Source organism: Felis catus, chromosome E1 (assembly GCF_018350175.1).
Source record: "Felis catus isolate Fca126 chromosome E1, F.catus_Fca126_mat1.0, whole genome shotgun sequence".
Lineage (NCBI taxonomy): Eukaryota > Metazoa > Chordata > Mammalia > Carnivora > Felidae > Felis > Felis catus.
In genome coordinates this window covers 58,231,872-58,245,109 of record NC_058381.1, presented here as the reverse complement: position 1 = coordinate 58,245,109, position 13,238 = coordinate 58,231,872, and the positions used below count along the sequence as shown (strand labels likewise).

At 59.0% G+C, this 13,238-nt stretch overlaps 1 protein-coding gene across 5 annotated transcripts in view; it reads left to right on the top strand.

Annotated features, from left to right (window-relative positions):
* The window catches only part of CYTH1 (cytohesin 1), an 80,095-nt gene extending 76,518 nt beyond the window's left edge, over window positions 1–3,577 (top strand). For all 5 annotated transcript variants that reach the window (XM_023244157.2, XM_045045292.1, XM_019818339.3 and 2 more), the window contains one exon: window positions 1,809–3,577. In XM_023244157.2, the coding sequence (XP_023099925.1) occupies window positions 1,809–1,887 (79 nt within the window). In that variant the 3' untranslated portion in view covers window positions 1,888–3,577. The remainder of the gene's footprint in view (window positions 1–1,808) is intronic.
* Window positions 3,578–13,238: the final 9,661 nt, after the last annotated feature.

Genomic DNA, 13,238 nt, shown 5'->3' with positions numbered 1-13,238 from the left:
CCGGGTCACGTGGTGGGCGTGCTCAGCGCGCCCCGGGCCCTGGTAGCTTCTCCCCCCCGCCCCTCGATGTGTGGCATCTGCAGGGGCCCTGTGTGACCCTCGCCCAGCAGACGAGGCTCCAGTGTCCCTGTGGACGCTGGGTCGTCAGCACCAGAAACGAGACAGAGCCCTCCGCTTGTGGCGAGCACGGGGTGCCCCAGGGAAGGGCTGGTCACTAGATGGTACACGTGAGACGAGACGTACACGGTGTGTTCGCTAGCCGGCATTTGAAGAAACACTTAAACGCCCTCCACTGAGGTCTGGGCAGGGGAGTCGCCGTGCCCTGGGCATCCTCGGCATCCTGGGCAGTGAGTGGCCCTCGTCCACGTATCCCACGCTCTGTTCTTACCGTACATCTTATAAAAAGCACTTAATTCTTTAATCCTTAGGGAACTTATTTTTAGTATGTGGTTCGAGGTGAGGGATACAACTCATGCCCTCAGCCGAATGGACGGTCGTCCTGAGAGCTGATTCGCCAGTCTGAGGCGCCCTCTGCAGTTTTCCCACGCCCCCGTGTGTGCGTGGCCCACGGGCTGTGGACCCCTTGTGTGATCACGGGGGCATCAGAGCGTGTTTTGTTCTGTGGCCGCTCACGGCCTCCCCCGCACTGCTCTTTCAGATGGTCTGCTCTGCAGCCGGGGAAGCTGGGCGTTGTGCGAAGTCAGGTCCACCGTTGCGTCCTTCAGGGAGCGTGCACACAGGCCCTCCCCGGGGCCGCTCTGCCCAGCACCGCCTCGTCTCCGGTGCGGGGTTCACACTGTTCGTGCTCTCTGGGCGCCGTCTCCTTACCCTTCACCGCAGCCTGGGGAGTAGAGGCATCCCGTTTTCCGGATGAGGACACTGAGGCACACAGCAAGGCCCATCCCAGTGTCCAGAGCCGCAGGGGTGGTGCTGGTGCTCAGACTGAGCCCGTGACTCCAGAAGCCGCGCTCCTGGCGGCCGTGCGGCCCTCAGCCTCGGCGCCGTGGCTCCCGACACTTTAACTGATGCCTTCGCCTTTGTGGCAAGTGCCCTCGGGACACGTGCCGGGGACTGTCGGTTCTCGCTGCCCCAAGGAGCCGTGGAGACACTCCTCAGGGACACGTGACCTCGGTTGAACAGGTCGCAGTCAGTTGGCCGAGCGGTCATCCACCCTGGTCGGCGGGGCTTGCGAGCTCGTGTGGAAAGTAGTCCGCTCGCGGAAGGCTTCAGGACGCCCGCGCCGCAACCTGCTTGCGAGCCGGGAGTGACGGTGACGCGGGGCCGGCCCCGCCGTCACCATTCTGCGCCGTGTCTCCGGGGCAGGGCCGGGACACAGGCTCCCTCCTCACCGGGCTGTGCACAGAGCGGAGCAGGCCTGGCCGGCCGCTCCCCGAGGGCCCAGCGAGGGTGTGGACGGCCCAGTTGCGCGGCTGTCGAGTCGGTGGGCCCGGGACAGACCGCCCGCCATGGACGGGTTGGGTAGTGTGGCGCCCACGGTCTTCGTGGAGCTCCGGTGCCACACTCGTCCTTCTGGGCTGGAACGCGGTTCCATGCTGCCCGTAAGTCTAGCTAGAAACAGGCAGGAAACGCTGCGGAATCGTCTCGTCACACGCACCGTGTGTCTCTCTCGAAGCTCGTGTCCCTTCGGTCGTCGTGTGGACCCCGTGGAGGTTGGCCCCACTGCCTTGGCCTTTGCGGTGGCCGTCGAGCGGGGCAGGGGGCACCCGTGCTACTGCAGGAGCCCCAGCCTGGGCTCGTCTCTGGGCCTGTTCTCAGTCTTGTCTCTTTTGTCCCCTCTCTGTGTCCAGAGCAGCCATCAGCAGGGACCCTTTCTATGAGATGCTGGCGGCGCGGAAGAAGAAGGTCTCCTCCACGAAAAGACACTGAGCCTGCGCAGTGAGCGGCCCCCGGCGTGCGAGGCGTGCGAGGCCCTGGGCTCTGTCTCCCGCCCCCCATGGGTGGGGCCGGGCTGCCGAGCAGGGGCGTCACCTGCTGGGAGTCACCCCGGATTCCTAGACACTGGCTTCAGCTCTCGCTGTCTATTTTTAAGTGGGAGAGGGTAGGCGGTGGCACCGACGGGGAGGGTGGGGATGCCCGAGCGGCGGGGGGGTCTTGAGCCTTTCTCTCCGGAAAGAACAGAGCCCAGCCCGTCGGCAAACCCGCCCCCTTCAGGTCTCTCGCTCGGCAGGTCTGACAGCGGAGCTCGAAGCCAACTGGTTACCTCTCGGTTATCTCCCTGTGAAGAAGCCTTCAACCCTGCACCGAAAATACACGTGCCGATATATTAGTATATACTGAGAAAAAAGTGGAACGGAAGACAAGCCACGTACTATAAAGATATATTTTTGTGTTTTAAAAGAAAGAAAAAGTTAAAGTAGCGCCTTTGCACGGCGTTCTGCCCGACGTGGTGACCTCTCCGGGGCGGCAGGTCCCCGGGCAGCTGGCGGGTGCCGCGGGGGCTCCGACCCGGCCGGGACTCCGTGCCCCACGGCCTGCGGCGGCCCACGTCTCCCTTCCAAGTGCCGGGGGCGCCGAGGGGAGGAGAGGGGCCCGGACGCTCATCTTCCCTCTTTCCAAATCCTTCTCGTTGGGCTTTAAGATGCAAGGTCAGCCTTTTCCTTGAGCTAAATACCCAGTAACCAAAACTGTGAGGACGGTGACCCCAGCGAGGTTCCGGCTGATCTGCTTCTGACTTGGTGGCTCCCCGTCCCCCAGACCTTCCTCCTCGTTTTAGAGGACGGGGGTCTTCCCTGATCACCTTAGGTCTTCGGCTCCTCTGCCTCAAAGCCGGCCCCGCCCTGGGCGCGTATTGGGGGGGGGCCCCCCGAGAGGCAGGTGGGGCGAGGGGTGACGAGGCCGGCCTCAACTGGAGCTGGCCTCGCCCCTCCTAACTTACGGTGTGAAGGGAGCCACGAAAGGCAGTCGTCCTGCTGTTCTCTCAGGGACTCTCGGGGCCGCTCCTGCCACTCGTCCGGGCTGGATGGCGCCTGGCCCGGGCCATCCCGGTGCCCCCAAATGGCCGGGGACCAGGCGGTGCACGCGCTGCCTCACGGAAGAGGAGCTGGCGGTCTCCTCGGGCCGCGCCACCCCTGCTCTGCCGGCACCGTTCGGTGGAAATCGCTTCCGTAGAAGGGCACGAAGGGGGTGCTGGGCGGGGTACCCTCTGGGGCCCCCCACTTCATACAGGTCCTACCGGGGCTCGTGAGGGCGGCGGGAGGGGGTCTGGGCTGGATGCCCGCGGCCGGCCGGGTCCCGTGCCCCGGTTCTGGCTTATAGCAGAGAGGCCCCTGCGTCAGTATTCGTCTATTTATCAGAGGTGTACATAATCCGTGTATAGTTTTTCTCCTTTTAGATTATTTTGTATTTGTTTAAAAAAAAAGAAAAGTTTTGTCAAAATATAAAATATAAAGAAACGACTGAAAGTTGTCGACAGGGTTTCAAAAAACTTATAATTATTATCCCAGTTGTCTTGCGTTTGTATTTTTGTTCCTTTGTTCTGTTCTGTTTTGGTTTTTTTTGGCATTGGAAACGAGCGCCAAGGAACCGCAGCGAATAAACTCCACGTCTGCCCAAAGCAGCGGTGTCGTGTGCGGCCTCCTTTGTTCCCTGGTGACCGTGAGCAGGAGGGCCGTGGCCGGCGGGCGCGCCCAGGCGGGGGCCGAGTGACCTCGGTCGCGCGGCCGTCCGTCCGTCTGTCCGCGGTCCGGCAGTAACGCACGTGGGAAGTCGGGCGAGGCGCCGTCTGGTGCTCTGCAGGAGACCGCTCACCGCTTGCCCCCTTTTGTCTCAGAGAAACAAGGGACCAACCTCCAACGTCGAGCTAAGGTCGAGAAATGCGCCTTCGGCTGGTGGAACATACGTCGCGTGTTTCAGTTTGCAGACGTGCCCACGCGGCACCGGGGAAGAGTCGCGGGGAGCCGGAACCACCCAGAACACGGACGGGCCCGGGCCTGCCCCTCACTGGCGGTCCTTTCCCTGAAACAGCAGCGCGTTCCCGTTCCCGTTCCCGTCCTTGCTTCTCGTGGGTTCGGGGCGCTTCGCCTCCAGGCCTTCTCGATCTCTGCGGGCGTCTGGAGCAGGTAGCGTCTCCTAAACCCGTGCGCCGCGGTCCTCTGCAAGGGGCGTCTCGGAGAGACCAGCGTTCCTTTGCGCGCGTGGGGCCGGCGCCGCCCTTTTCCGTCGATCCCAGACCTCTTGCTCACAGCCCAGCCCTCCCTCCCCTTCCTCGCTGGGCGCCTGCAGTGTTGCTCGTGGACCAGCTGTCTCCCGCCTGGCCGCCCCTGCCGGCGCCCTCCCTTCTGCGCGGGAGCCCTTCCCCCGTCCGTTCCCGGGATGTCCTCCTCCTCCCGGAGACCCCGGCCCAGCCACCCCACCCCACGTCCCTGCCACGTCCCTGGACTCCCCATCACCACCTGCACTACACTGACTCTCTTCTGTTGGGGAAGGAACGCTGTTTGTGGTACGGCTGGCTGAGTCTTGGGTTGGTTTTTTTTTTTTAAGTTTATTTATTTTGAGAGGGGGGCGGGGAGACCCCAAGCAGGCTCCGTGCTGTCCACGCACAGCCCAATGCAGGCTCGAACCCACGAACCGTGGGATCGTGACCTGAGCCGAAATCAAGAGTCGGACGCTCAACCGACTGAGCCACCCAGGCACCCACAGCGTGCTGAGTTTTAAGTAACCACGCTGCATTTAAATTGTACGGTGGTTTGTCTCAGCCCGGGCAGGGTCCCCCAGAGCCTTCCTCACTCCGTGCTCGTAAACACAGGGACACAGGAACCACTTGGTCCTGCACACAAGGAGCTTCAGGGTCTGCACCAGAGGCCCTTCTGGACGGGGCTGCTCCACCCCCGGCCGACTTGGGGGCCACCACTCTTTAGGCCTTCGTCACCAAGGGCCCTGGCCCGACCGAGGGCCAGAGAGCGCGAGGCGTGACCCGACACTCTGCCGGGGTAGCGAGAACGTCCCGATTCCAGCCCCCAGCCCCCCACGGCCGCTTGGCTGAGCCCAGCGGGGACGGGTGTTGGGCCAGCCTCCCTGAAAAGCCGCCCAGACCCCATGAACGCAGGGAGCTTTGCGGTGCCTGACCCTGCCCGGTGGGGTTCGGGGGAGGAGGGCCTGAGCAGAGTGGACGCGGGGTCTGTTTTGCTCTTTACTTGGGTTGCCAGGAAGCCCAGGGGTCAGGGGCGCAGTCCGTCATGCGACCCGGTCCTGCTGTTTTCACTTACCCTGCTTCTTAACTTTATTTTTATTAATAGACGGTATTTTTTAGAGCAGTTTTAGGATTGCAGTGATACTGAGGGGGCGGTACAGAGATTTCCCGTTGGCCTCCTGCCCCCGCATCGGCACAGCTGCCCTCCCCCCCATCCGCATCCTGCCAGGGGGTCCGTGTGTCACAGCTGACAGGCCTCCACTGCCACATCAGCATCCCGCAGAGCCCACAGTGTGCACTCGGGCTCCCTCTGTGGCTTTGGACAGACATGATGAGCTGTAGCCATTGTTACAGCATCGTACAGAAGACATCCGCTGCCCTGGACGTGCTTCCTGCTCCCCCCGTCCGTCCCTCCCTCCCCGCTGGCCCCCAGCAGCCACGTTTTGACCCTTTGGCCTATTCTGTTCTTACCGTAACATCAAGCTGAATTTATAATCTCCATCTTTTTTTTTTTTTAAAGCAGAAACTTAAGGGGGCGCCCGGGTGGCTCAGTCGGTTGACTCTTGATTTCATCTCAGGTCACGGTCTTGGCCTGAGATCGAGCCCCACATTGGGCTCCGTGCTAACCGTGCACAGCCCGCTTGGGATTCTCTCTCACTCTCTCTCTCTCTCTCTCTCTGCCCCTCCCCTGCTCGTGCTCTCTCTCTCTCTCTCTCTCTCTCTCTCTCTCTCACACACACACACACACACACACACACAAAATAAATAAACTTCAAAAAATGATGATGCGATCGAGAACTTAAGGCAGAGAATGCTTTCCGAGAACTGACGACGTGGCTGGGGCCGGAGCGGCCCCTGGCCTTCCCGGGGAGCACGTCCTAGCTGCCCTGGGGCCACTCCTGGGTGCCTGCTGCTGGCAGGGCGGACCCCAGCTTCGAACACGGGGCACCCCCATGCGGCTTGGGTCTCCGCCTCGCCGAAGGGGCTGGCTGCCTGTGCGCTCGGCAGGGTAAGCGGGACGCGTCCCCAGAACCCGCGCGCCTCAGCCCGGCTCGCCAGCCGTCAGCAGGAACGGGCTGTTCGCAACCAAGGCAGGTGTGTCTCCCTGACAGAGGCCGCCCCGTGTAGACGGGGCCGTAGAGATGAAGCCCTTCTTTCTTCAGACACGCGGACCTAACGGCATCACGAGACACATTTGGGTGTGCAGTGCCACCGGCGGGGGGGTCGCCACCGGCTCCCCCAGAGCCACACGGCACCTGACATCATCCTTTCTCTTCCGTGCTTGAGCTGGTCTGTCCCCGGGGCTCCCACGGCACCTGTTTGAAGACTTGCTGATCCCCTTATCTCCTAGGAATCAGCGGGGTCTCCTTTTGTTTTCTGAGGGAGGTAGAGATGCTACTCCCTCACGGAGCTCTGACCTTGACAAACCAGCCCTCCCGGTCGTAACCTCTCCGTTATGAGACTGTCTTCTCGGGACGTGTGGGGACGCACCGTCTGGCAAGAGCTTGTGTGCCCGCCTCACCCAGGAGTCCCCATGGAAGCGGTTCTAATTATTTGTGGGCCCTGGGCCCCTCTGTGAAGCCAACGTGAGCTACGGACCGTCTCCACGGGACACTGCCCAGAAAGCCCTAAGTGCAGATCGGCAGAGTCCCCCCTCCTGAGCCCCTCCGCGGGCTCCAGACGGAGTAGCCCTGGTCTAAGCCTTTCCACAGCTCGGGGGGGGGGGGGGCCTCACGTAACGGGAACCTGGGAAGCTGCATTTCAGTCCACACACGGTTCGCCTGTTCGCTCCGTGTCTGTTCCCTGAGGGACCTCAGTCCACTCGCCCCACGGCAACACGAACACCGCAGACGGGGGCGGCTTAGCCCACGGAAACGTACTCCTCGCAGTTCTGAGGGTGGGGAAGTCCAAGATCAAGGTGCCGGCCAGTGCAGTTCCTGGGGAGGCCCTCCTGCCTTCTCGCTGTGTCCTCTCAGGACGGCCCGGGGGGACGGAGGGCGTGGGGTGGGGGGGAGCAAGCTCTCCCGTGTGTCTGGAGAACCCGGACCAGTGCAGTCGGCAGAGGAGACGTCAGAAGCGACCCCAAGAGGGGGGCATCTGCCAAAATGACTTTCACCAAGCATGTAGGCGGAGAGCTGGAACCATAGCTTCTTTAGGCACCCGAGACGGCATTCACCTTCCCCAGGCAATTGTGTGACGCTACTGACCGCGTCAGCCAACTCTGCTAACGCCCGGATGGCCGGTAACACCGCAAAGTAGCGCGACACCCCCGGGACTCGGACGCCAAGTTTGTGAGCTTGGCATGACACCTTCTGGGTGCTGGTGGCACCCTCCCTTAGAGACCGCAGGGAAGCGTGGGCTGCATCGGGGAGTCCTTAACACGTGCTGGCCCCACGGGGCATCAGTGCAGACTCGAGGGGGCACCTCACCCAACGTCAGGTGCACCGTGGACCCAGAGTCTGGAGAGCCTATTGAAACCCAAGGTCGGGGACAGGGGGTGTGCCGGGGAGACTAGGTGACTTTACGTTGACCCCGGGTTGAAATGGAGACAAGCGGGGGCGCCTGGGTGGCTCAGACGGTTAGGTGTCCGGCTTCAGCTCGGGTCATGATCTCACAGTTTGTGAGTTCGAGCCCCGCGTCGGGCTCTGGGCTGACAGCTCGGAGCCTGGAGCCTGCTTTGCATTCTGCGTCTCCCTCTCTGTGCCCTCCCCAAATTGTGCTCTGTCTCTGTCTCTCAAAAAAAAAAAAATAAATGTAAAAAAAATTAAAAAGAAACAGAAACAAGCAAGGAGTTAATACAAGTCACTGGACATTCCTCGGAGGCGGACAGTCAGGTTTCCAGGGAGCAGAGCCCAGACCGCAAACGAGCAGCCTGTGCACGTTCAGAGGTAAGTGCAGGTGCTGTGCAGACGAGGGCGCGCCTACGTGCAGGTGTAGGTGTTTGTTGGGACGTGTGTTGTGTTTAAACTTCCCAGCGCTTATGACTTCACCTTCAACTTGGGATCCAAGGGCTGGGTCTGGAAATGTCCGCAGACAGAAGAATGTTCTTTAGACAGGTGTGTGAGGAAAAGTCAGTTTTCCACCTCCTGTGTGTGTGTGTCTCTCCTTTACCTTCACATGGAACACTTTGCTTCTGACGTTTCTGGATTCCCCCCCCCCCCAGAAAAAACAGTCCGGAGTGATACCGGGTGGGTGTCCCACAGTTTTGCTGCATTCGGGCACCGTCCACCTGGAGGTAGCAGCCAGCCTCACAGGTGAAGGGCTCGGTCCCCGGAGAGTGCCCCCCCACAAGCAGGGGGTCCCCAGGGAACCCACAGCCTCGGTCAGACTTGGTGGTAAGCTGCAGTCTCCCATGATTCCCCTTCTCGGGTTTGATTAATCTGCTAGAGGGACTCACAGAACTCAGGAAAACCATTATATTTACCAATTTATTAAAAGATGTGATAAAGGCCGTAGAGGAACAGCCAGGGGAAGAGATTCACAGGGCGCGTTCCAGGGGGACATCTGGAATGCAAGCACTGTCCCCATGAAGGTGGGGTGAGTCACCCTCTCAGTACACACGGATGCGGTCACTAACGCGGAAGCTCCCTGAACCCCATACTTTGGGATTTTATGGAGGCTTCCTTACTTGGGCTTGATCGATCACTTATCCATTTCCAGCCCCCTCTACTCTCCCTGGAGGATGGGGGCTGGGCCGAAAGTTCTAAGCTTCTGGTCATGGCTTGGTCTCTCCAAGCCGGAGAAGGTTCACCTCTTACATTTAGGTCTGACCCATTTTGAGTTCATTTTTAAATTAAAAAAAAATTTATTTAACATTTATTTATTTTTTGAGAGACAGAGCATGAGCAGGAGAGGGGCAGAGACAGAGAGGGAGACACAGAATCCCAAGCAGGCTCCAGGCTCTGAGCCATCAGCACAGAGCCCGATGCAGGGCTCGAACCCACGAGCTGTGAGATCATGACCTGAGCCGAGATCAAGAGTCAGACACTCAACTGACTGAGCCACCCAGGCGCCCCCCTCATGAGTTTTTAAAAATATGTTACAGGATGGGGTGTCTGAGGCTCAGTCAGTTAAGCGTCCGACTTTGGCTCAGGTCATGATTATGGTTCGTGAGTTCAAGCCCTGCATCAGGCTCTGCACTGACAGTACAGAGCCTGCTTGGGATTCTCTCTGCCTCTCTCTACCCCTCCCCTGCTCGCTCACTCTCCTTCTCTCAAAATAAATAATAAATAAACGTAAGAATATATATATATTACTGGATTCTGTTTGTTAATATTTTGTTAAGGATCTTTTTGTGTCTGCACTCTTGAGGGACATGGTGATATGGTCATTTGAGCCATCACACCAGATTGGCGGCTCTGTGACAACGGGGACTCTGTTCAGGTCATCTCTGGGTTCCCGGCTCCTAGACGGCACCTGGCACAGGGAGGGCCCTCGGGACAGGTCCGTTGAATGAATAAGTGCATGACAAGAAGCCACAGGTTGCTTTATGCCCGACAGGATCATGGGAGTATTTTGTCAGAACCCGTTTTCTGCAAGCCAACAGAATGTGATTCAGATGCGTTAAGAACGTCTCGGGGTAGGTGCTCCGACTCGTAAGGTGGTCCAAACTTGTGAGGCTGGAGGTTCTGCGAAGTTGTAGGGGGGAGAAGCAGCAGAGGAAGGAGGGAAGGAGCCTGTTTCGGGGGGCCCCACCCCTCTCTCCTTATCTTTGACCCATCTCCTGCCACCTGAGAGCACGCTCCCTGCTCGCGGAACTCTCCTCCCTACTCTTCCTCTCGGCAGCTGCAAATTCTCCCTTAAACACCCGGCGGATCCGGGTGCAAATGCATCAACTCTGCACACGCTGTGAACAAACTGAAGGCTGCAGCTTGCTCTCTGGGTGCAGGGGAACTGTAAACGTCACCTTCCACGCTAACACCATCACCGTTATCATAACCACCGGCCGTGTACTGTGTAAATACCACGTGGAAGTCACTCTGCTATGGAAGGCCTCCGGCCAGCACACGGCATAGATGGGATCTGGAGCCATTTCTCTGGTCGCTGCTGGACCAGACTCTTCTCCGGAGTGGCCAAGCCCTGAGGCCGTGGACTGTGATTCTAGCCTTGGCCTTCCCCACCTCCCCAGAGACCACGTTCGAGGCTCCCGTTCCCGCGGTCGCCCTGCGCCGGGCCCTCCAGTGACCCGTCTTCCGTGGGGCCACCTGACTGCCCTCTGCAGCGTGGGGGCTGTGACGCCCCATCACTGGTCGGCGGGGCGGTTTCCCGGCCAGCGGACGGAGACATCCATGAGAATATCCTCAGCCCTCTTGCAACTTTTTATTTTCAGGTATTTTCAAACTCGCAGAAAAGTTGCAAGCATAGAACGGAGAATTCCCGTACACCTTACCCACCTCCAATTTTTAGATATTTTTCTACATTTCATCTGTTTTTTCCGTGCTTCGGCCTTAGGTTTCTGATTGTAGGTCTTTCTTTTTCGTATATCTCCGAGTGTGTGTTTGAGGATATGTATTCAGTCTGGAGGGCTAAATTACAGCTTTCTCCTGCCTCGTGGGTGATGTGGGAGAGAGAATTTCCATCAGCAGAAATGCTTTGTGTCAGATTTTCTATTTTCTTCTTAAATAACTTTCTACGGAGTTTCTCTCGAGTTTTTCTATTCTCAGATCTTTCGTGAAGGGGTTCCTCGTTTAAGAGCGCCCTGATCTTTGAATGTTCCTGGATCTAGTACTTGCCGGTGTGCAAGAATTCGACTTAATTCAACCCGATTCTGACACTGTCTACCCGAAGATAGCATCAGATTCCAAAGGCTAAGGGTCTGGTCCTACAAGACTATTCCCCAGCCCCCACTTCAGATGCCAGTCCCCAGGGCAGCTGACAGCCTGCAGATGGGCTGCAGATTGGGGGTTCCAACGACCCCCTCCTTAGGTCCGATTAATTTGCTAGAGCAGCTCACAGAACTCAGGGGAACGCTGAGCTTTACCGGTTTATTAAAGGGTATGATAAGGGATGCAGGTCAACAGCCAGATGGAGAGACAGGAAGGAAGGTGTGGTGTGGGGAGGAGGTGGGGAGCTTCTATGCCCTCTCAGGTGCACAGGGCCTCGACCAGGGCCTGGACTCCCCTCCAGGCTGCCCCTCCTGGCACGAGGGTGGTGGCCTGGGAGCTGCAGGGTACTGGTGCTTGGAGGCTGGGATGACTGCTAGGCGGCTAGGCCTGGAATGTGCCCACGAAGCAGGAAGCTCATGTGTTCCTAAACTTTCCAGAAAGAATCATCCGTGCCTGCCAGTGGCTTCACCTGAGTGAATTCACCTCTTTATCCTTGGGCCGTGCTGGCGGTTGGGCCGTGTGCCCTCCCGCTGGGGGCTTCTCCTGGCCTCCTTCCTGCCTTTTGTCGGGGCCGACCTCGGCCCGCACATCCCTAGACCATGACATCACCAGCTTCGACCCTTGACCCTTACTACCACACACAGAGCTCGGCCCTCCCGCCCTGGGGGACAGCGCCCTCACCTGTAACTGCCCGAACACGGCCACACTCAAGGGGCTGGACGGTTCGAGGCTCTCCTGGCTCGGACGTGCGACCAGCGTCCCTTGAGGGTGGCTCCCCTGGAACCGGTGACAGGTGTGGGAGGGGGCCCGGGCTCAGCCCCACGTTTTGATATTCAGATTTTGGTCTCGTCTGTGCGGGTTCTGGCAGGAGACGGCCTTGCTGGAGGACGCAGTGAGCGTGCTGTTCCCACTGGGCCTGCAGAGCTCTGTCTGCGTGTCCACGGGGCGCGTTCCGGTGCCCGCTGCCCGCACAGGGCTCCTGGCCTCTCCGGCCTGAGCGCCCTGCGCGAGTGGCCCCTGCACTTTAGACCAGCGTTCACCGTATGGTCGTAGGGGCTCCAAAGTTCTCGCACACAGGACGGTCGGCTCAGAAGAAGGGAGGATCCGGGTACGTTTGGAAAGCAAGGACTCCAGCTGGCACGTAGCGGAGTCAGATCAGTTGTGGATGGATTGTTCTCTCTCCTTTTTACTCTATGAGCTGCCCCCCCCCCCATCCACCAACACACACACGCTCACCTCCCCGCTCAACATTCAGCTCCTGGGTTTTTTGTTTATTTTATTTAAAAAAAAATTTTTTTTTAGTGTGTATTTATTTTTGAGACAGAGAGAGACAGAGCATGAACAGGGGAGGGGTAGAGAGAGAGGGAGACACAGAATCTGAAACAGGCTCCAGGCTCTGAGCTGTCAGCAAGCACAGAGCCCGACACGGGGCTCGAACTCACGGACCGTGAGATCATGACCTGAGCCGAAGTCGGACGCTTAACCGACCAAGCCACCCAGGCGCCCCTGTTTATTTTATTTTTGAGAGAGAGGGTGGAGGAAGGGCAGAGAGAGAGACGATAGAGAGAGAGAATCCCAAACAGGTTCTGTGCTGCCAGCACAGAGCCCAGCTCGGGGCTCAAACCCATGAACCGCGAGATCATGACCCGGATCAAGAGCCGGACGATCGAGCGACTGAACCACCCAGGCGCCCCTCAGCACCTGTTTTGAATGGACCTTTTTCTTTTTTTTTTTTAATTTTTTTTTCTTTTTTTTCAACATTTATTTATTTTTGGGACAGAGAGAGACAGAGCATGAACGGGGGAGGGGCAGAGAGAGAGGGAGACACAGAATCGGAAACAGGCTCCAGGCTCCGAGCCATCAGCCCAGAGCCCGACGCGGGGCTCGAACTCACGGACCGCGAGATCGTGACCTGGCTGAAGTCGGACGCTGAACCGACTGCGCCACCCAGGCGCCCCTGAATGGACCTTTTTCTAATTAGGAACCTAATTTTAAGAATCCACGGGAGAATGAATTTTTTTCTGAATTACAGATCATAAAACCATCGTCCGTTGGCCAGTGTTGGTCAGAAAAGAGAGTCTCTTGTGCGAGGACGTGTGAGCTGAAACGGTACGACGTCAGGTTAGTGAGCTGAGAGGCACGTCTGATGCCTGGGGTGGGGACAGGCGTGTGCGGGGGGGCCCGGGGCGGGGGCCACACTGCACGGCTGGCACGCCCGCGTTCCTCTCCGCCAGAGCCCTCCCGGGGTCAGGTGTTGTGACGAG